General features: G+C 33.1%; 2 protein-coding genes and 1 pseudogene across 2 annotated transcripts; 2 read left to right on the forward strand and 1 right to left on the reverse strand.

The window, feature by feature from the left end:
• Positions 1–1,097: 1,097 nt before the first annotated feature.
• On the forward strand, positions 1,098–5,441 carry LOC116143665 (protein FAR1-RELATED SEQUENCE 9-like). The gene is made up of 4 exons (XM_031429108.1): positions 1,098–1,566; positions 2,201–4,418; positions 4,579–4,685; positions 5,164–5,441. The coding sequence occupies exons 1-4, from the start codon at positions 1,225–1,227 to the stop codon at positions 5,227–5,229; spliced, it is 2,733 nt and encodes a 910-aa protein (XP_031284968.1). The 5' UTR covers positions 1,098–1,224; the 3' UTR covers positions 5,230–5,441.
• A 635-nt stretch (positions 5,442–6,076) lies between these two features.
• On the reverse strand, positions 6,077–8,477 carry LOC116143671 (psbP domain-containing protein 6, chloroplastic-like). The gene is made up of 3 exons (XM_031429113.1): positions 8,158–8,477; positions 7,144–7,460; positions 6,077–6,247 (listed from the first exon to the last, which is right to left on the reverse strand). The coding sequence occupies exons 1-3, from the start codon at positions 8,453–8,455 to the stop codon at positions 6,077–6,079; spliced, it is 786 nt and encodes a 261-aa protein (XP_031284973.1). The 5' UTR covers positions 8,456–8,477.
• A 6,154-nt stretch (positions 8,478–14,631) lies between these two features.
• On the forward strand, positions 14,632–16,904 carry LOC116143674 (annotated as a pseudogene).
• Positions 16,905–20,312: the final 3,408 nt, after the last annotated feature.

The raw sequence follows: 20,312 nt of genomic DNA on the forward strand, positions 1-20,312 counted from the left end.
GGTCCATTAAAAATGTTTGATAAAATAAATTTTAATTAATATAAATTATTTTAGTATATTTTATAATATTAGTTAAATACATGTTAAAATGAATTTTATGATTATAAAAATATTTTAAGGAGTAAAATATGTCATTTTAAGTCATTATACACATAAAAACACTTTGTAGATTTAACTTTTAGAAATAAGAAATATTAAGATTATGATTTACAGAACACACTTGAAATTGTTTTTAAAGTTGATTATTTTCAAAATTAGAAAAGAAAAAAAAAAACTGATTATACCAATCCCAAACTAACCCTAAAATTTCCTACAACGTTGGTCAATTCCGACTTCCGAGTAAGCAGATTGTCTGCAAGGAAAAAGACAAGCCTCTAGAGAATGATTCTACAATATCACTCTGGAATGATTCTACAATATCACTCTGGAATGATTGAGTACAGACTACAGACTACTCCTTGAATTGCAAAAAGTGGTGGAGTAAGGAAATTACATTGAGGCCAAAGGAAATTACATTTACAGGGTAAAAGTGTAAAATTCAACAAATGAAGATAAGTTTTCAAATTTTGCACTCTAGGGCTAAGCCATGATCTGTTAATGACATGAAATTTGTTAATTTGTTTTATAATTTTTCACACTTGCTTTTATACATATTCAAACTTTTCTATAATAATTTAAAACATTGTACATTATTTATTTAAAATATGCAATCTTTTCTTTGATTTCGGTTTTGTCAACCAATATTATCGTTATGATTTTACATGAAAAATAACAACTCTTACAACAATCAAATGCTTCCACTTGCTATACAAAAATATGACACCGAAATTACTGAGCAGATAATTAAATTTATTTTGATTATTTAATACAACGGTGTTTTACTGTTTTTATTACAATTTAAATTTAAATATTGTTAGAGAATTACTATTTAGTCTCAATAACGACTGTCCCAATACCGTTAGATTGCCACTTTTGATTCCTTTGAATACATCCGGGCATTCGAAGAATTGAATAATGTTTTCTTAAAGCAATAAAGACGACAAAAAGGGACTTATGGACTGCCAGGTAGTGGCTGTGAGCTATATGGATATTAGTCTGGTCACAGGTGACAGGACTACCTATCTTCTGCCCTCCAAGAACGATATGCCCTTTTGCTGGATATAATTGGGACAGTGGACTTCTATGGCGGAAGTCAATAGATGATATTTCAGCAGCGCAGCAAATATGAGTGGTGCCGATCATAATAGTCCCGATGCCGATATCTGGTCCTTTATGTTTCAAACTAACGAAGAATTAGATGAACAGAATCTTGAGGAGTTGGGTTTCAGCCAGTTGCAAAATGATGGGAAGTCAGATAAACAGAATGTTACTGGAACATCCATGTCGGAAAGTGGTTTCGAATGGGACTCGGTTCATAGCTTTGTCATGGCTGATTCAAATGAGGGGTTGTCAGTGGGTTCAGAAGCTCATAGTCGAATTTCAACTCAAGGTCCTGACGTGGGAATTATTCCAGGAAAAATCAGGGATCAATCTGTTCGGAATTCCTTACTGGAGCCTCACAACGAGGTAACATAACTGATTCTTAAAATATTCTGTAAATTCTGAGTATTGGATTTGAATTGTTGCATTCAGTTACACGGTGGCAACAGTTTGACCAATTGGATTAAACCTGTAATCCTAATGGGATATGGCGCAGTTACCCAACACACAGCACCCCAGCATGGTCATGGGACACTGCCAATTTCAATTGGCAATTCAGTCTCTAATTTACTTTAGAATTAATTCATTGTTATTTATGCACAACAGCACCACCTGAAATACTAAACCAAAACATTTTTTGTTGTTTTTTTGTTAGAAGATTTCAGTTTCAGTACACGAAATATGTCTTATGTTTTTTCTCCCACAAAACTTTGCCCCTCCGTCAGACTTTCAGTTTATCCTGTTGAACCTATCTTAATAGTTTCTGGATAAATTTTCGGTGCCACTTTGCATATTTTAAAAATATCAAGCTGGTTCCTTGGTGCTTGACTTGTGGATAGATGTTGGCAAGACTACTGTTCATCATTATCTCTTTATTGGGTATCAATATAATTTTTCAAAGTATTATGTTTTCTTTCAGTGTAGATGGAAGTTGAGAGGACTCATTGCTTTCTTATGGAGTATTAATTTCTGATATGGGCTACTTCACTTCTTTGTGCAGAGTGTGGAAGATTCAATGAAACACCTTTGCATTTCTGGCTTTGTTTCACTGCCATCAGAGAGTGATGAGGCTGATTTGCCATCACAGTCACAGATTGACAGGGATGACATGCAATCTGAGTCAACTATCAATTTAATAGCCGGACCTCAGGAACTCAATTTTCAGGTACCAGAACTTGGGATGCCGTTTTCATCTGAGGATGAAGCATACAATTTTTACAAAAATTATGCTGAACAGATTGGTTTCAATGTAAGAAAAGGAAGGATACGACGGTTAGCAAATGGAACCATTAGAAAACGAGAGCTTTACTGTTCAAATGAAGGGTTTCGATCCAGGAAGCAGTCTGACAAGACAAAAAAGTTTGAGAAGGAAGAAAAAAGAACAGGCTGTAAAGCAATGGTCCAATTTACAAATGACAATGGCATATGGAAGATAACCCGTGTTTTTCTTGATCATAATCATGCCAAATGTTCTAATCAAGGACATATAATGTTTCCATCTTCTAATATCTCCTTAGAAGATGCAAGCATTCACACTGTAGATGAAGCTGCGATGGTGAATGAGGAAGGTGTTGCAAATTCTGCAGAATCCTATTTGGTGGATAGAAGTAACTACTTGCGCATTGAGAAAATAAATGTTCTTCCACCTGAAGATGGCCAGAGCTTAATTGATTTTCTCAAACATTTGCAGTTGGAGGATCCTTCTTTCTTTTACACAGTGCAGGTTGATGGCCGAAGTCACCTAACTAATTTCTTTTGGAGGGATGGCCGGTCTAAGATAGACTATGAATACTTTGGAGATGTTTTGATTTTAGACAGAACTTTTCGAATCGAAAGATTTGATATAATTTGTGCACCTTTCTTGGGAGTTAATCATCATAGGCAATATGTCTTATTTGGCTGTGCTTTTCTGCTTGATGATAGCATGGACTCATTTGTTTGGTTGTTTAGGTCGTTTGTGGAAGCAATGGGCATGCGTCGACCAAAAACAATTTTCACTGATGAGTGTGAAGGAATTTCTGATGCATTAAAGGTGGTGCTTTCTGGGACGCAACATCGTCTTGGTATGTGGTATATCACCCAAAATGCCAGAAAAAACCTTTATGAATCTTTTAAGCAACCTGGTTTTGAGGAACTTTTCAACAAATACTTATTCTGCTCTAGTTCAGAGGAAGAATTTTGTTCATTGTGGGATGATTTGTTGGTGACATACAATCTTCAGGATAACTCATGGCTCAAGACTCTACATATGATGCGGGGAAATTGGTCTCATGTTTTCAGTAAGATTGCTTTTTCTGCTGGAATAGAATCACTCCAAGGACGTGAGAACATTATTAATGTTTTCCACAACTTGATGACTGAAACAATTACTCTACCAAAGTTTGTTCAGCAGTATTTGAGATCAGCAGAGCAATGGCGTAGAGAAGAACTAAAAGAAGATTTTCATAGCAGAGAAACTGAACCGACATTGATTTTAAGAGGCAATGACTTGGAAAAACAAGCAGCAGAAGTATATACTTTAACAATTTACAAATTGTTCCAAGAAGAGTTACTTGGATGCCTGTCATTGGCTGTAGAACAAATTGCAGATGATGGGAAGATTTTATTTAAGTTAACAGAGGGAGCCCATAAGGAGAGCATCGTGGAATTTAACTATTTGGAATCCAAAGTCACATGCAGCTGTAAAAAATATGAATCAATTGGCATCTTGTGTGTTCATTCTCTAAGGGTACTCATCTCAAAGAATATCTTCCATATACCTTCTGAGTATATATTAAAGAGGTGGACAAAATCTGCAAAAGATGGGATGGTGTCGGTTGATCATAAACAAGAAACTACTACTCATGGGAGCCCAAGGTCACTGAATTTGATTATGAGTAGACTTATGCACAAAGCCTTACGTGTTGTTGATAAAAGTGTTGAAGTTGAGGGTAGTTGGAAGATGGTTGAGGACCATTTGGACTTGGCTCTAAGAGAGATTGAATATGTTAAAACAAAAAAGACTGGATATCTTAAAGGAAAAGATGCTGAACTTCATGATGGTGATATAAATGACACTGACTATATGGAAATACAAACGAATGTGTTAAACCCTCCATCTTTCAGTGAACAAGAATTGTCAAAGCACAGTATGACAGCTAGATTAAAGCGGAAACAAGAAAATGAAGTCAGACAGACAGAAAGAAAATCAAGTGATGATGCCATAGGAGCAACACAAGGTTAGAAGTATCATCACTTCAATTGATCACACACACAGATATATATATATATATATATATATAATATGTATTATCCACATGTTTAATGTTTAATTTGATTTACAGAATATTTCTGAGTTTGTTTTTTTCGGCTGCTAATATGCATTACCCACATGTTTAGTTGGAGATGATTTAGAACCAAGGGCTAGATTTGGCATTCCACATTGTGTTGGAGAATCTTGGCAACAGGCTACACAATTGTCATTCAGCGTTACAGGGAATATGCAGGTAATATCTCGTATAGATCATATACAGATCAATAAATTTGAGATTTCTTATGACAAATGTCCTTTGTTCGCCTACTAAAGTGATGTGTTATAATGTTATAATTAATTACCTATAAAAGAAGGTGAGAAGTCTTGTTTCTAGGGCATGGTGTTAATTGGGATGTTTATTCTTAAATGAGTTAGGACACGGAGAGTCTTTTAGTTCATAGTTAGATGTATTTTAACCAGTACCCCATTGATTCGCAAATGACAAAATGAAAAAGTGATATTTTTAGATCAATAAGTTAACAGGTACAACTTTCAGAATTCTTTTGACAGACTAAACATATATTTGGACATTTTTGTTTTCCATTAATTGAGTCTATTTCCCAACTTGCCAACACCTTAGATTTCTTCTGACAGATGATAATTCCTAAATGAATGTTAAAGCTTCCAAATGTTCATTCAATTGATTGGTCTTCAACTATGAGTTGATGCAGGAACGTATGCCAAGGCAGAAGAAGATATCAAAGCTTACTGAAGAGATTAGACAATCGTCTAGTTAATAAATGTAGTCTTCGTGTACATATCTTTACTTGAAGATAAAAAATTTATACCTTACAAAATTGGCAGTCAAACATTTTACATTGGCAGTTGATCAAGGTACAACTGAATCTAGCTGGCTTGTAGAAATATAAAGTCTCATAAACAGCTACCTATAAGGATTCTAAGATTTAGTTATTCATATTCTTGATTGATGCTCTGTTAGTTATTTTAATTGAGATGTTGAATATTAAGTTTAGTATTTAAAATTATAGTTTATGCGTCACATTTTTAGAATAGTGTTTTTGTCAACAGGAGTGCATAAAATTTGCATCAGTGTCTAGTAGGTATATCAATATCTTTTCATGTAAAATTCTGTGTCGTGCGAAATTCTGTTACCTTTTTTAAATTTAATTTTCCACTTTTTGAATTTCTTTACAAAGAAAATGTGATGCATGCTTTGGAAAGGGAGTTAAAAAATTGTGATAGAATTATTCTTGCATTATTTTTAATTTATAATGAAGGAAAGTTTTGTTTCTATTAAATTTCCATATTTGGATTCATTATTTTTCATCATTTTTATTATTTTGTATATCGCTATCCTGAAATCCTAACAATTGTCTCCATAATAAAGTTGTGGAATGCAAATTTTTTTTTTTTGGGGGGGGGGGGTTTAATTTGGTATTTGCACAACTTCTAAACTCATCCATGTTCAGTGGATAAAACTATGTGTTCTCTCAGTTGGAAACGGAGTTTGTTGTGTGTGATAAATTATTAGTCTGATCAAAGTCCTATAGTAAACAGATCATTAATACATGTAAAAATCAAATATTAAAATTGAATATAATATTTCTTTAGCTTGAAAAGAAACTATACTTGGAAAGAATCGAGCATGGCTTTCAAAATCTTTTGAGATGCCTGCCACTGTTTATCATTTGCACTTGCAACAAACAATACAACAGTGTTCCCTTTTGCTGTTGCCTTCGCAAGATTGTGCGACCCTGTCAGAGCAAATGGTGTCTCGAGGACATATTTGTAGTACTGCAAGCAACATAATATGAGAAGTTAGTCTTCAGTAACTTAAAAGAAAACATTACTCGTTTGACACTGTTTGTTTAGAAAGAAAAATGGAAAACGAAATAACACTCATGGAAAATAACAAGAGTTATATGCATAGTCGCAACTGTTATGAAGTCTCAATTCTTCAACAGTTCAACTCCTACTACTAACACTGGCGCTATCACATCTATCACCACTCTACTCAAAACTCTCTCTAGCCCCCAACTATACAGTATGACAAAGCGCAAAATAACTTTTCACTCCTGTTTTTCTTCCTTTCTTGGAGTGTATTTGTGTATTTCTATATTTTTGAGTAATAAACTAGATGTCAATTTCATTAATTGATTGGCACCAAATAATTTTGCACCATTTCATTGATTGACACCAAATCCGTTTGAATGATCTAAAAAGTTGGCAACAAATCAGCTTGACTTATCTAGATGATTAGCATGAATCAGACTGATCTATCTGGAAGATTAGCACCAAATCAGCTTGCACCATTTCAGTACATCAAACCAATCACTGAAATAGTGAAATGGATAAATTGTTTATTAGCAAGTGTGTCCATGTACACCCTAAAAAGGTGTCCAGGCTCTTCCTGACTAATGCTCATGCTTGTGCAGAGCAGCAGAAGCAAACAGGTCTATATGACAATAGATTGTGATGTATATTATATTAAATTCATTTATCAAGATGTCCAATGGTAACACAAATTTGGTTCCTCTATGTTTTTGGATTTGCAGTTAATTATCATTCGTATTTTTCTCTTTTTCTTGTTTGGACAACCCAAGAGGGAAATAAAGAGTGTCAAGCCTATTTAGACCAGGAAATATATAACAAAAGCATCATACGTATGAGATGAGGCAATAGGAGTTTACCGTCTGGTCTCCAACTTTTTCCACAGATGTTTCTAAGAGCTCATCAGGATCATATGAGTTTCCAGTGACAAAAGGGCCTAGAGAAGCAATCAATTTCTCAGGGCTCCCAATTTCTTCAATTGTTGCATTTGGTTTGTTGGTAAGGCGTATCAAAGGAGAAGCCACTACTTGGACTTTTCCCTGCTTTTCATCTTCAAACTTCACTTCAACCCAAGGCTCTGCACACTTTGGTTGACAGTAATTCCCTGACAATATATTGGCTACACGTGACTGTTTCCAAGTTGGTGGGAGAATAAACTCATAGGGCTGCACATTTCCTGCAACAAACTAATTTTCAAGTATTATCAGCATATACAAACAAGAAAAGCCAACAACGAATATAAGAGAAACAAAATCAATTAGAATCTGCAGTAGTAAGGACCTGATCTGTTGTTCCTGATGAATATTTGACAAATATAGATTTCCATGAAATCTTAGAATGAGATACTGTGGTTGTGGATTACTGATTGGATAATTCCACCAGAAATTTCAGTCTAAACATTATCCACAAACACATGCATTTCATATGTCATAAGTTTCATGACCAAAGCAATAATGATTTTGTTTTATCTCAACCTAATGCGTCTCAACAATTACACACCTCCCTCAATAACAAAAGGGACAAAAACAAACTATGGTAACAGAGCTCTGTATTATGATACACATTTACCATCATAATATGGATATAGCTAGAAATTTGTTGCAATGAAATTGAAGATTCAAATAAACCTTCTGAGCATACATCACATTTAATTTCCGGGCTGAATGTGAAATATGAGATAAGTTACTAGAAAAACAAGGAGGTAATACCAACAATTCAACCCGTTAATATATGCAAACGCAGAAAAGGTTTTATTGTGCTACTTCTTTAACTTCCTATAAAAAGTACTTAAATGTCAATTGTAATTAATAATTACTAACAGCAACGAATACTTATTAACATAAAAAAAAACAAATGCAAGCAAATGTACGTACCAGCCCGAAGAGCGGGGGTGTCTTTAGGAGAGGCTTTAAAAAGAACGAAAGAAGAATCAGATGAAGATGGCGGGAGATAGGAGCCCACTTCAACCTCTTTGGCTTCTGCAGAAGAAGGTTGTTTGAATAGTGTAGATGCAGTAAGTGGAAATATTGCAAGTCCTTTCAAGATTTCTCTTCTGGGAGTCAAAGTGCGAGTAAAGTCTTTGCGATTACTCTGATGGAATGTTCTTTCAGGTGAATGTGAAGGTTTAGGTGAGTTTGAGGCTGAGAATATGGGTGAAAAAAGAGAAGCCATTCTGGAGAGACACTGCAAAGGCTGTGAGTGCTCGATATTATCCGTTTTGGATGAGACGCTCAACCGCTCTTAATTTGATGGGGTCCACTTCTTGCACTGTGGGTCTTTCCGGCTTTGCCATGTAAAATTTATTTATTTTTTTGGATAAATTCTTACATAAAGGTTTTTTTTTTTTTTTTTTTTTTTTTTTTTTTTTACCAGGTTATTCAGCTAGATTAAGTTAGCCTCGACTATTCTTTTAAGACTCTAAACCTATCGATCGAGTAAAAACTCTGATAACTATCCTTATTAATAATAATAAAAAAAAAATCAAACTAAAACCCTCTTAAATAATACATCTAAAGTCTCTATTAAACTACTTGACCACCGTCAATAAGCAACCATAAACAAATATAGAACCTAAGAGTATGGCTCGAATCATAATATTATACTATACAGTACTGTATTAACTTGTCTTTAATTTTGCAATTAAAGTTTTAGCAAATATTCATTAAAATTTAATATTTCATTTTAATTTTTTTTTTTTTACTGTTAACTTCAATTTATACCAGTTATTGAAAAATTACAAAAAAAAGTTTAATGAAATATAAAATATTTTGATTATGTTATTTTAAAACAGTCAAAGCAAATTAGAGGTGGGAAAGGCCTGGCCCAGTTGGTCTTGGGCCTGGACCCTCAAGGTCTGGGCCCAAATAATCAGGGACCGGTCTTGGTCTATAGGACCTGACAATTTTTTTTATAAAATGTTATTTTAACTCTTATATTTATACTTCATATTAAATAAGGGGTTTTGAATATTTTATAAGGGTTAAAAGGAAATTGGGGAGGGGTTTGGAGGAGGGATCGGCCCTGAGCCTGGACCCTCCTCCCTTGGGCCCGGTCCGATCCTAGGACCGATTTTTTGGACTAGGCTTTTTGGGTCCGAGACAAATTCCCACCTCTAAAGCAAATGAAATAATACAATACATACCTTGACTCACCCTTTTACTTGGTATTAATTAATATAACATTTTTACTGTATGTTGATTAGTACAATGAAGATGCATTTAGATTTGTACATTGCATTAGCAAATTGGTTATTACAGTGTAAAATCTACGCCCAAACATTATATAGATTTATTTAATATAATACAATCCTCTTTATACTTATAAAAATCCTATACAAAACGTACACTAAATGACTTACAAACACTAACAATTTGATGAAATCAAAATAATCGTTGTTTTTTACTTTTTATTGTAATGTTAGGTCAACAACTCAATCTTACAACTTTCAACGTGACAGTTTGCAATTGGTCAGCTCACAAATTGGTAGACGAGATCCATAGCAAGTAGGCGGGATCCATTTACGAGTTGATCAATTACGAATTGTCATGTCAAGAGTTACGAGAAAATATTATAAAATTAGATTGTGGACCTAACATTAGTCTTGTGTTTATTTTTTTCCTAAAACTCTCTGGTCTCTATCTCACTATCTGGTATATAAACATGATTCAACCTCTTAACCTTTGGTACAACCCTAAGATATTTGATTAGACAATCATTCCAAGTAGCTACTACTCACTGAGATGGTATTACATAACATTAAAACTTCATTAAATAACTAAGAGTAAAGTTAAACCACATGTTCCACCCAAGGTTTAGTGAAATGGCAAGTTCCCAACCCTGATCTCATAAATTATAGATTCTCACCTTTAAAATAATATCGGTAATAACTGTTGGGTTTTGATACAAATACAAAAGGTGTTATTACTAGGGGTATACAAAACCAGATATCCGATCCGATTTTGTATTTTTTTTATCCGATCTGAAAATTTGAATCGGATGAAACCTAATCCAAAATCAATTCGGATTTTGTCTGATCCGTTTTGATTCGATTCGAATATTCAGATCAAATGAAACTGGATATCCAAATTTGATCCGAATTTGAAACACGTGAAGTTGGAAGTGGAGCAAAAGGGAAACTTGCAGGCGTTGGTTAAGATGAAATTAGAACAAGACCAGAAGGGAAACTTGTAAGTTTGCTTTAGAATATGGGTAAATTTAATACTAAAAGAGATTGAAGATTAGTGAGATGGTTGGTAATGGTTCAACTATGATTTGAAGATTACTAGAACATGTACCTGCCAAGAAGACTATAACTAGAAATGTTTAAGAAATTGAATTTGCTACGTCATTCGCCTTCCTCTGCCAATCTCTTATTAGGTTTTCATGCATGAGAAGGAGACACCCACTAACATAAAATATAATAAAAATATCTTTTTAGTATTATTTATTTAGGAGTTGTTTGTCTAAGCTTATAAGCTAATCAAACTAGTTTATAAGCTCTAAAATTAAGCTGACATGTTTGTTTATAATTTTTTTGAGCTTATAAGCCAAAAAAAATAAGTTGGGGGGGAGGTACTTTTTTTTTTTTCTGCTTATAAGTTAGTTTGACCAAGCATATTACCACATTATCCTTGTTTAATTTTAAAATTCCATAGTATACCCTTATTTAATATAGTACCTTTTATAGTCATTTTATAATAAAATGTACTTATAAGCCACATTTTACCAAACACGTCAACTACTTATCAGTCACTTATAAGTACTTTAACCAAACATGTAATTGCTTAAAATTTCAAATGCTTATAAGCTAATTTTAACTTATAAGCACTTGTTGCTTATAAGCTAATTTTCATAAGCTCAGACAAACACCCTCTGTGTCTTACCTAGTCTTTTGGGTTTGTAGGGTATTCATTGAACATCGATGATTAGCTAAGGTGATTCAGACACCCCATTATCAAAAAAAAAAAAAANTCTTCTCTTCTAAAAAGTAATTTAAGAATTAAACACTAACAAATACCTTATAAATGTTTATTTGATCTTGATTATTTTTAAAATAGGGTGATAAGTGATTAAAGTAAAAGCTACAAACCTAAACTTAAACAAATTTAATAGAAAACTGACTTAACCTAAATCAGTATTTAACAAACACAAGAAAATTAATATAAATTAATACCCCAGAATCAGATAAACAAATCAATTAAATATTTAACAAACATACTTTACTAACTTGAATATTTGGTTGCATTTCTTATTTAAAAATATTTAATAAGGCTACAACTTGTAAGTTTTGGGATACTTATTACATATATAGACAAAAAAGGTAATAAAATCAAAATATTATATTACAACTACTGTTTCTTACCTTCCTATTTTGAATATTCGGTTTTCTTTTTTGAATCAGTCTTTTTTCTATTCTATATTATTGATTCATTAATATTTGAATAATATATAGTCCAAAAGAATGGGTATAAAAACAGTTTAAATGCTTGGTTAATTTGTTATTATTTATCATGATACAACATTTACCTTATTTGTTGCTTTATTTAATTTACAAATACTTATAAATACGAGCTTTTTATTAATGTTTAAAAAAAAAATGGACATAAGAGACAAACATATAAATTAATTTTTCTTTATCAGTGAGACCTTTGAATAACATCAATAGATGATCATATCATATTATTTAGTTGATGCAAGACGCATCTGTTACATATAATATAGGCATTGATAAGGATTTTTTGACTATGCTTATACTTATCCCAACAAAGGTTAAGACATTGAAACTTGTTACAATTCTTGGGAAAAGACACGTAAGAATCACAGCTATCAACCTTTGACCGTGCTTCTTTAAACATTGTACCTATAATCTCACAATATTAATTATAGCTGTAAAATATATAGGGTAATAATACATCTTATCGACTTAAAGTAACTAAGAGAAATGAAAAAAAATGAATTTAATACAAAATATTAACAGAAATGTATTACGAGATGAGAGTACCAGGAAAAAAAAACTAAAAGCATTGAAAAATATTAAGAAGAATATTACCTGATACTTATTGTTTTTTTCTTTTTTTTACTCTCTAAAGTTATAGTTAGCAAACAAAAAAAGAAAGTTTATATATATATATATTGGAAACTTCAATTCATTACCATTTTACTCCATTCAATAGTCCAATAAAACGTTCACCATTTATACGTTAACATTAAAAATGTCAATCACACATTAATATTATAATAAAATGGTAAATTAATAAATGTATTAAATTTAACTGTCAAAATAAAATGGTAAATTAATATATGGTAACAACATCAGATTTATTTTACCTAAATAGTAATGAGATTGCAAAGGACACAAGTTTCAATTTGTTAAATTTAATGATATCAAAATAATAATTTTGTTCAGTTTAGGAACAAAACAAACAAAAATTTCAATTTGCTCAATTTAAGGACACTAAATGGAAACTTTGTTCAATTTAGAGACGTTTTAATTTAATGGAAAAACAACAAAAAGACTTAAATACCCCAAGTTATTTATTCGGTTTTAGTATTGCATTTTTAAATTTAAAAACTAAAAAAAAATTAATAATTGTTTGATTTCAAAGTTTAATATTAAAAAAAAAAATTAATTTAAATAAAAACGAGAAAAACTGCTTTTAAAATAAAAAAAAAAAAAAGACTGAGAAAAAATGTTACATAAAAGAAAGTGCAACCATTTTTATTTTTAATTATAAATTTAAAAACATAAAATCCTTGTCCGTTGCGCCGCTAGCCTGGGGAAAGCCGGCGACTTCTCCTTTTTTTTTTTTTTTTTTTTTTTTTTTTTTTTTATATTTATTTATTTTTAAAATTTTTGACATGTGTCAGCGTTTTATTAGATAAAATAATAATTTGCTCTCTCCTATTAATGTAGTAAAACTAAATATGAACAAATTGAACTTATATCCTTTTTTTAATATTTCATAAAATAATTGTACCTAAATTGATGATATCAAAATTAAATTGTGTTTAAAATGAATGAAGAGATAAAAGTGGATGTAATATTGTTATTAAAGTTTGAATAGTATGATGAAATTCAATAATGGTAAAAGAAAGATCCTATGAAAGAGACAAGGAATATTGGAAGGAAACATTAATTTTAGGTGAAAGCAACAATGTTGAGCTTAAATTAAAGGAATGTTTGGCCGTCTCTATAATTAAATTAATCTTTGATTTGAAGCAGTTAGTTTTTTAAGCTTTATAATCAACACAACAACTACCACCATCCTCGTTTAAGCCGCTTTGTCACAAAGCTAAATTAAATTAATTCATATAATTATTTATTAAAAACTTAAATAATTTAAGGCTGGAAGAAATTAATCGCACTTTTTTTCACAATAATATTTTAACTTATTTTAATATTTTGTTTTTATTAAGGCATAAAATATTAAAAAAATGAATTTCCAAGTGCACTTAATCTATGTTTTAAGGAAGAAAGTTACTAAAAATATAAATGTTTTTTATTATTTAAAATACTAAAATATACCTATTTAACAGCGCCTTTAGAATTTTATTTTTAATTGTAAACCGATATTACCTTCAATTTCTACACTTATGTTACTGGCACTGGACTGAGAGATTTATTGTATTTTTATATTAAATTAATTAAGATATCCAGGGTGAAGCAAAGCAAACTAAACAGAAACACGCACATAGTTAAAGTGATGGTTTTATTAAACCGACCATTGAAAATTTCTCTTAATAGCATTATCTCTTTTTCTGCTATTTATATTCTCTTCCAAGGAGCTAAAACTTCTTATCTCCTGTAAGTCTCTATCACAATCACAACTTTACTTTCATTGCTTTTTACATCTGGTTCGTTTCGTTTTGATTATTTTATTCGTTTGGGTGAATGATTAAGTATTTGTTGAAATGAGGATTTATATTCTTCTTATTAGTTTTTGTGATTGATTGATTGATAATGATTGTTTTTATGACCCATTTCGGAAATGCCCATTTCATATTTTTTATATTTTTGTGTGCTGTTTTTGTCATATATGTATGAATTTATTAAATTTAAATATGGTATGTGTGTTGAAATCTTCTTAATGGTTATTTCCGTCTGTTTATGGATTTTTTGTTTGAGTTTTAATTTGTTTTTGGGTGATATTAAATGCTGGAAATGGAAATATGTTAACACTAATATCTGGTATCCATATAACCGGTTAAGAAGTACCCGTTTGGATATGTAGATAATGTTTTGTGGTACATGCTTTTTTTCTTGTTGTTTCAAAATAGGCAATATAGACGTTATTGGTGTTGTGGACTTAATCTATTTGATTTTGGAATTGAAGGGATTCATTGGAATAATGGATGCAAAAACTAAGAGGAAATGTAGCTGAGAATGGAGATACAGGAGAGACTTGGTCCTTGCAACTTTAATTGTAATGGGGATGATTTGGGACCTATTGTCGACATGCATTTGAAACGGAACGCCTGAAGACTTCTTCAACAACTCAAAAGTGTTGTCAAGAAGAGGAATCTGAAATTGAGGAGCTTTGTAAGACCCACTATGAGGAGTTCATTCTTGCAGTTGATGAGCTTCGAGGTGTTTTAGTGATGCTGAAGAGCTGAAAAGTGATCTCTCAAGTGATATTATAGGTTGCAAGAGGTTGGGAGTGCCCTATTGATCAAACTTGAGGAGCTTCTAGAATCTTATTCAATAAGAAATGTGACTGGGGCTTTTAAAATGACAAAGATTTGTGTACAAGTGTTGATCTTTGTGCGAAGTGTAACATTACATTTCTGAAGGCAGTTTTATCCTGCTTTGAAAACTGTGATCTGATTGAGAAGAATTACTTGCAGAATTCCCTGTTTATGGCACTCAAAATGGTGATGAGAAGACAATTCTAAATAAAGTGCATATTGAGAAAAAGTTACAAGTCAGTTTAATGAATGGTTAGTTCACATTAGGAGTTCTGCGAAGGATATTGACAAACAGCAATAGGCTCACTGCATCAGCTCGTCAAAGAGTGAGGAAATGCTGATCGCAGAGAGGCCGAGGAACAAAATCTTTCAGGGTTTGGAGATTTTACATTTACTTTAAGGTCGAGGAGATTGTGAAGATTCCATTTTGAAGTTTGCTCACACCACTTTATCGCAGGATCACATCCACCTTGCCTCAACCTCCCAGAGCAGTTCCGTAAATATATTATAGGAATCGTTATTGCAGCTCACTTCAGATTTGCAATCTCTTCAGTCAGCCATTTGTTGAATCATATCAAACCTTTTTGGCTCAAATGCTGGGTACTTTATTGTGGAGGATCGAGTCCTAGGACTGCTGGTGGGCTCTTGTTACCTGATCAGGTTGAGACAATGTGGGATACAGCTGTACTAAGATGCATCAGTGTTGGATAACAGTTTTTCCATATGGATTCTGTAACACATCTTCTCCAGTGAAGATATGTCACTCTTCTTGGTGCAACTCTTAAACAGTATGTTACCAAGTGGGCGCTGTTCTTGGTGCTGGACAAGAGCCTGACAATACCATGAACTTCTTCTTGAAGAGTGCCGGCTGCAAATACTAACGCTCTCTCCAATGATACTTATGAGCAGATGGTAATGAAAAAGGATACTGATTGAGAATAATGTTCTGTTGTTTCATCTCCAACCTCAGATAAATGCCAGCTTTCAAATATGCACCATTCTCCTCATGGTGCCGATCCTGCCGCATTGTCAGATCATTCATCAAAGGCTCTGTTGATTATTTGTCTTTGGAACCATACTAATTTTATGAGTTCTTGAGAAAGTATTTGGACAAACTCTTGATTGATGTTTAACGAAGTCTATCTTAATACAATTTATGTGTGGCAATTGGTGTATCTCAAGCCATGCAGTTGCAGCAAACATAGCTTTTCTTGAAAGAGCTTGTGTTTTTTTTGTCCGACATGCAGCCCAACTATGTGGGATCCCAGTCCAGCGTTGAAGGCCTCAAGCTACTTTGACGGCCAAGGTAGTCTTGAAGACTTCTAGAGATGCGGCATATATTGCCTACTGAGTTTGGTGAACACCAAGCTAGACAGTTTATGAACTTACACAAAATATCAATTGGACTCAGAGGAGACGTCCGCGATGGGAATGAGTATATGAATGAGTAATATTTTACCTTGACACAATTCTGTCAACGCTCAGCAAATTTTGCCTTGGGATGCTTTGTATAAGGTTGGGAGTGGGGCACTTGAGCATATTTCCAATTCTATGTGGCAGCATTTCTTGTGCAATGTCAGAGGTTTAATGCTATGCTGTCATGGCTGTCAACAATGACTTAAAGATGCTAGAGAATTTTGCTGATGAGAGGTTTCATAACACTGGTTTGAGTGAGATGTATAGGAAATTTTCGAGATGTTTGATAGAAGCACGACAATTGATAAACCTTTGTTGAGCAGTCAGCCAGAGAATTTCATGAATCCTGTGATAGGAGAAGACTACAATGCTTTGGATTATAAGAAAGTGGCGAGCATCTGTGAAAAGTTCAAAGATTCGCCAGATGGGATTTTTGGAAGTCTTCAAGCAGACATGTGAAGCAAGTTCTCGGAAGAAATCTATGGACATGCTGAAGAAAAGATTGAAGGACTTCAACTGAGCATGATTGCTAAGTCTGCATTAGAAATAGTAGTTTGTTTTCACATAAATTTTTTCTTTATATATATATATATATTGTTTTTTCTATATGATGCTAAACAAAACTGATTTTTTAATTTTCATTCTGAGTAAATTCTTCTAGTGTAGTTCCTATAAATTACTTTTCTTTTGCAGTTGTGCCATCTTCTCTTCATGCTACATTGCCTCCATGTATATGTGTGTTCTTTTTAGTACAATAATTAGGTCGAGTGTTGCGTGTAAAAACATTTGTGAGAGCCTTTTGTCCCATTGCAGCCAGAATCTGCTTGGTGCTTGTTACAGCTCATAACTTCAGTGGTTCTTTACCTACACGAACAAGAAAAAGAAGTAAGGTTACTTCACTTTTATCAAGGTTGCTTATGCTTCTTGAATAGATTCGGAGATATTTAAAACTATAAGGAATTTGAAATTTCTTTAGGTTGTTTGGTTGTATCTCAAAAGTACTAATATGATTTAAAATAAGCTATTTTGTGTCTATTAGCATAAGCTCTTTTTTAGCTTATTTAAAATATTGAATTTTAAAAATATCCATTTACTATTTTATAATTTGATTATATATTTCTTGTATATTAAAGTCTATTTTAATAATTTAAAACTAGAAAAGTCTTTTACATTTCTCTGACCAAACAACTATAAATTTTTTGCAACTTTACTTCCACAAGCTCTATTTGATGAAGTCATACCAAATGGACTCTTATAGAGGTTCATGTGAATACTTCTAGATAATATTTTTTGTATTATGTTTATAGCTGTGTACTTGTCTCTAAGCTTCCTGTCTGCTTCATTTCTTTACAACTGATGATCTTTTTTTCACTTATTTTAAGTGGGTGAAGTACTCCTGGATTTTTTATCGCAATTTTTTATTGGTTCATGCAGAACTCGTACAGCAAAATCTGCAAGTATTTGTATCTTTCCTGCTTGAGATGTTTCGCCATATCTGCTCTAGAATACATCTTGAATTGGTGTGGGTCCAGTGGTATGTGCTTAAAGATTGAGTTGTATTTTATGCTTCTACTTTCACCTTCTTAACCCTCATGCTTTTGTGAAATATATCTGTAGGTATGTTTTACTGTTGTTTTCTATGTCATATTGGTGTGGAAGATCTTCATTTGGTACTTTTCGTCCGAATGTTTGATTGGTATTTACGTATAGTAATCATTTGATCCTTAGATACACGGACGTATGAGAATGAAATCTTTTTGTGCGACCTGGTTGAACATTTGATTGGATCTTCACAAGAGGATAGTGCTTATCCTATCAACCATCAGGTCCTTGGTTTGTGTTGGAAAAGTCTGATTATGTTCTTTATATTTCTTGTTAGTAACATGGATATAATTGGCCATGACTACATATGCCTTGTGATGAGTAGAATATGTTCAGCAAAATAGGTTGGCCACCTTGTACCTTTCTCAATTAAAGCTTGCTTCGCTACATCCTTTTCTTCTTCAGAAATAGGATATATGTTTAATACGTCATTTCCTGCTGGACATTAATGGTGGTTTTAGCTAGAGTGTCTGATTTCTCAGGAGTCAATTCCGTTGTTTTCAAACTTCTGCCTATTTGCATTAGGTTGTGCTCACTAAGTTGAGTGCCATTTGTTCATTTATTTGTTTGATGTGACTCATTTAGTTATTGAAAACAACAGTAACAATTAGCTGCTTCAGCAGGCTGATTTCAGTTCCTAGCAAAAAAATCTTAAATCTAATATTGAAAGAAAAATTAATTTCATTCTTGTATGTGGTTATGTATTCCAAAGTGAGATTTTCTATAAAATAAATCAGTGGAAGTTTCATCCGTTTCTATATGTTGAGGACATCTATTGCATTATCATGTACTAATAGCAGCTTAAAACCATTAATGCAATCTGATTTTATTTTCTTAATTCAAATGCTTCTGAATCTGATACACTTCTGAATTTATGGAGAACAATCCTAAGAGTAAACAACATGGTCCCACCCAAAGATTAGTGAAATGACAAGTTTTCACCCTTGGTTTCATTTACTCCGAATTCATACCCTTAAATTAACAGACAATTATTTAATATGACAATGAAAGGGTAAAATGGTAATTGAACCCAATAGTCGTCCCACCCCACTCTTCTTCTTCTTCTTCTTCTATTTTCCTCCTCTCTTTCTTCTTCCCTCTTCCTCCTACCACTACCGTCTCTTCTTTTTCTTCTACGCATTTTTCTTTTCTTCTCCTCTTTTCCTCCTTTCTTTCTTCTTCCCTTCCTCGTATTTTCTTTCTTCTTCCCTCTTCTCCCTTCTCAGAATAGGCTCTGAGGCGACTTGATTTGGTCGTCGTAAGACCATCACATTGAGGCCTCCACCCATCTACCCCAAATCGCTAGCGTATCTCCCCTCCCCTACCCCCGGGGCCCATTGTCACTCCCTAGAAACCCACTACAAGCCGTCGTCGTCGTCGTCCTCTAGAAACCCACTACAGACCACACTCGTTGTTACACCCAGCCTCTGGTTGCAATTTCACGTCACTTAGCATTTTCATTTTTCTTTGTTTAATCAATTAGGTGGTGTAATTAATAATCTGGGTTGTATGAAATGAAAGTGGGGTTTTGACGATCAAGTGCAAGCAAATTAAAGAGCTGGAGGAATGTTCCAATGGGTTTGTGGTTGTTTTTGGATGAGTTTGTAGGCAGGTTTGTAGTTGAGTTTGCGGTGGTTTTTGGGTGGATTTGTGGCTGAATTTGAGTGATTTGGTGGTGGTTGTTTGGTGGTGGCGGGTGACTTTGGGGTTTTAAGGGATAGCAATGGTAATGGTGGTGGTGGTGGGATTCAGTCATGGTGTTGAAAGGTGGTGGTGGTGGCTGGATGGTGGTGAAATCAAAAGTGAAAGGTTGTATATTGATAACATCCTCTAGAGCTGTGTCAAAGTTAAAATTCATTAATGGAGTTAATTTAAGAGTGGAAATTTGGAATAAATGAAACCAAGCGTGAAACTTGCCATTTTGTTAACCTTTGGATGGGAACATGTCGTTTACTCACAATCCTAAATAATCTGATAACAATCAGCTAGGATAATTGCTAATTTAAATTCAAAAAACTAGTCACACCTAGATAACAACAAAGTTTAAATAATAAGATAATAACTAAGTTTAAAATTCAAACTTCTAATCTAAGAAATCCTACCCTTGCCTTCATGTGAGAAAATGTCTAGCATTCCAAACTTGGAAGTCAAATTGTCAAAGCTTTGTCTTGGCAACCTTTTGTTAGAATGTTTGCTGTGACAGGTAACACAAAATAGCTTCTCCTCTTTATCTTTTCTTTTATAAAGTGGCGGTCTATTTCCACGTGTTTGGTTTTGTCATGATGCATAAGATTATGTGCAATGCGGATAGTAGCGTTGCTGTCGC

Source organism: Pistacia vera, unplaced genomic scaffold, assembly GCF_008641045.1.
Source record: "Pistacia vera cultivar Batoury unplaced genomic scaffold, PisVer_v2 Contig432, whole genome shotgun sequence".
Classification (NCBI taxonomy): Eukaryota; Viridiplantae; Streptophyta; class Magnoliopsida; order Sapindales; family Anacardiaceae; genus Pistacia; species Pistacia vera.

What these genes read in the sequence shown, in the direction of transcription:
- LOC116143665 (XM_031429108.1), top strand. Translation starts at nt 1,225, where the DNA reads ATGAGTGGTGCCGATCATAATAGTCCCGATGCCGATATCTGGTCCTTT. An exon ending in TGCCATAGGAGCAACACAAG is followed by an intron (nt 4,419 to 4,578) that starts GTTAGAAGTATC and finishes CCACATGTTTAG; the next exon opens with TTGGAGATGATTTAGAACCA. An exon ending in GCGTTACAGGGAATATGCAG is followed by an intron (nt 4,686 to 5,163) that starts GTAATATCTCGT and finishes GAGTTGATGCAG; the next exon opens with GAACGTATGCCAAGGCAGAA.
- LOC116143671 (XM_031429113.1), bottom strand. Translation starts at nt 8,455, where the DNA reads ATGGCTTCTCTTTTTTCACCCATATTCTCAGCCTCAAACTCACCTAAA. An exon ending in CACCCCCGCTCTTCGGGCTG is followed by an intron (nt 7,461 to 8,157) that starts GTACGTACATTT and finishes AGTTTGTTGCAG; the next exon opens with GAAATGTGCAGCCCTATGAG. An exon ending in AAAAAGTTGGAGACCAGACG is followed by an intron (nt 6,248 to 7,143) that starts GTAAACTCCTAT and finishes TGTTGCTTGCAG; the next exon opens with TACTACAAATATGTCCTCGA.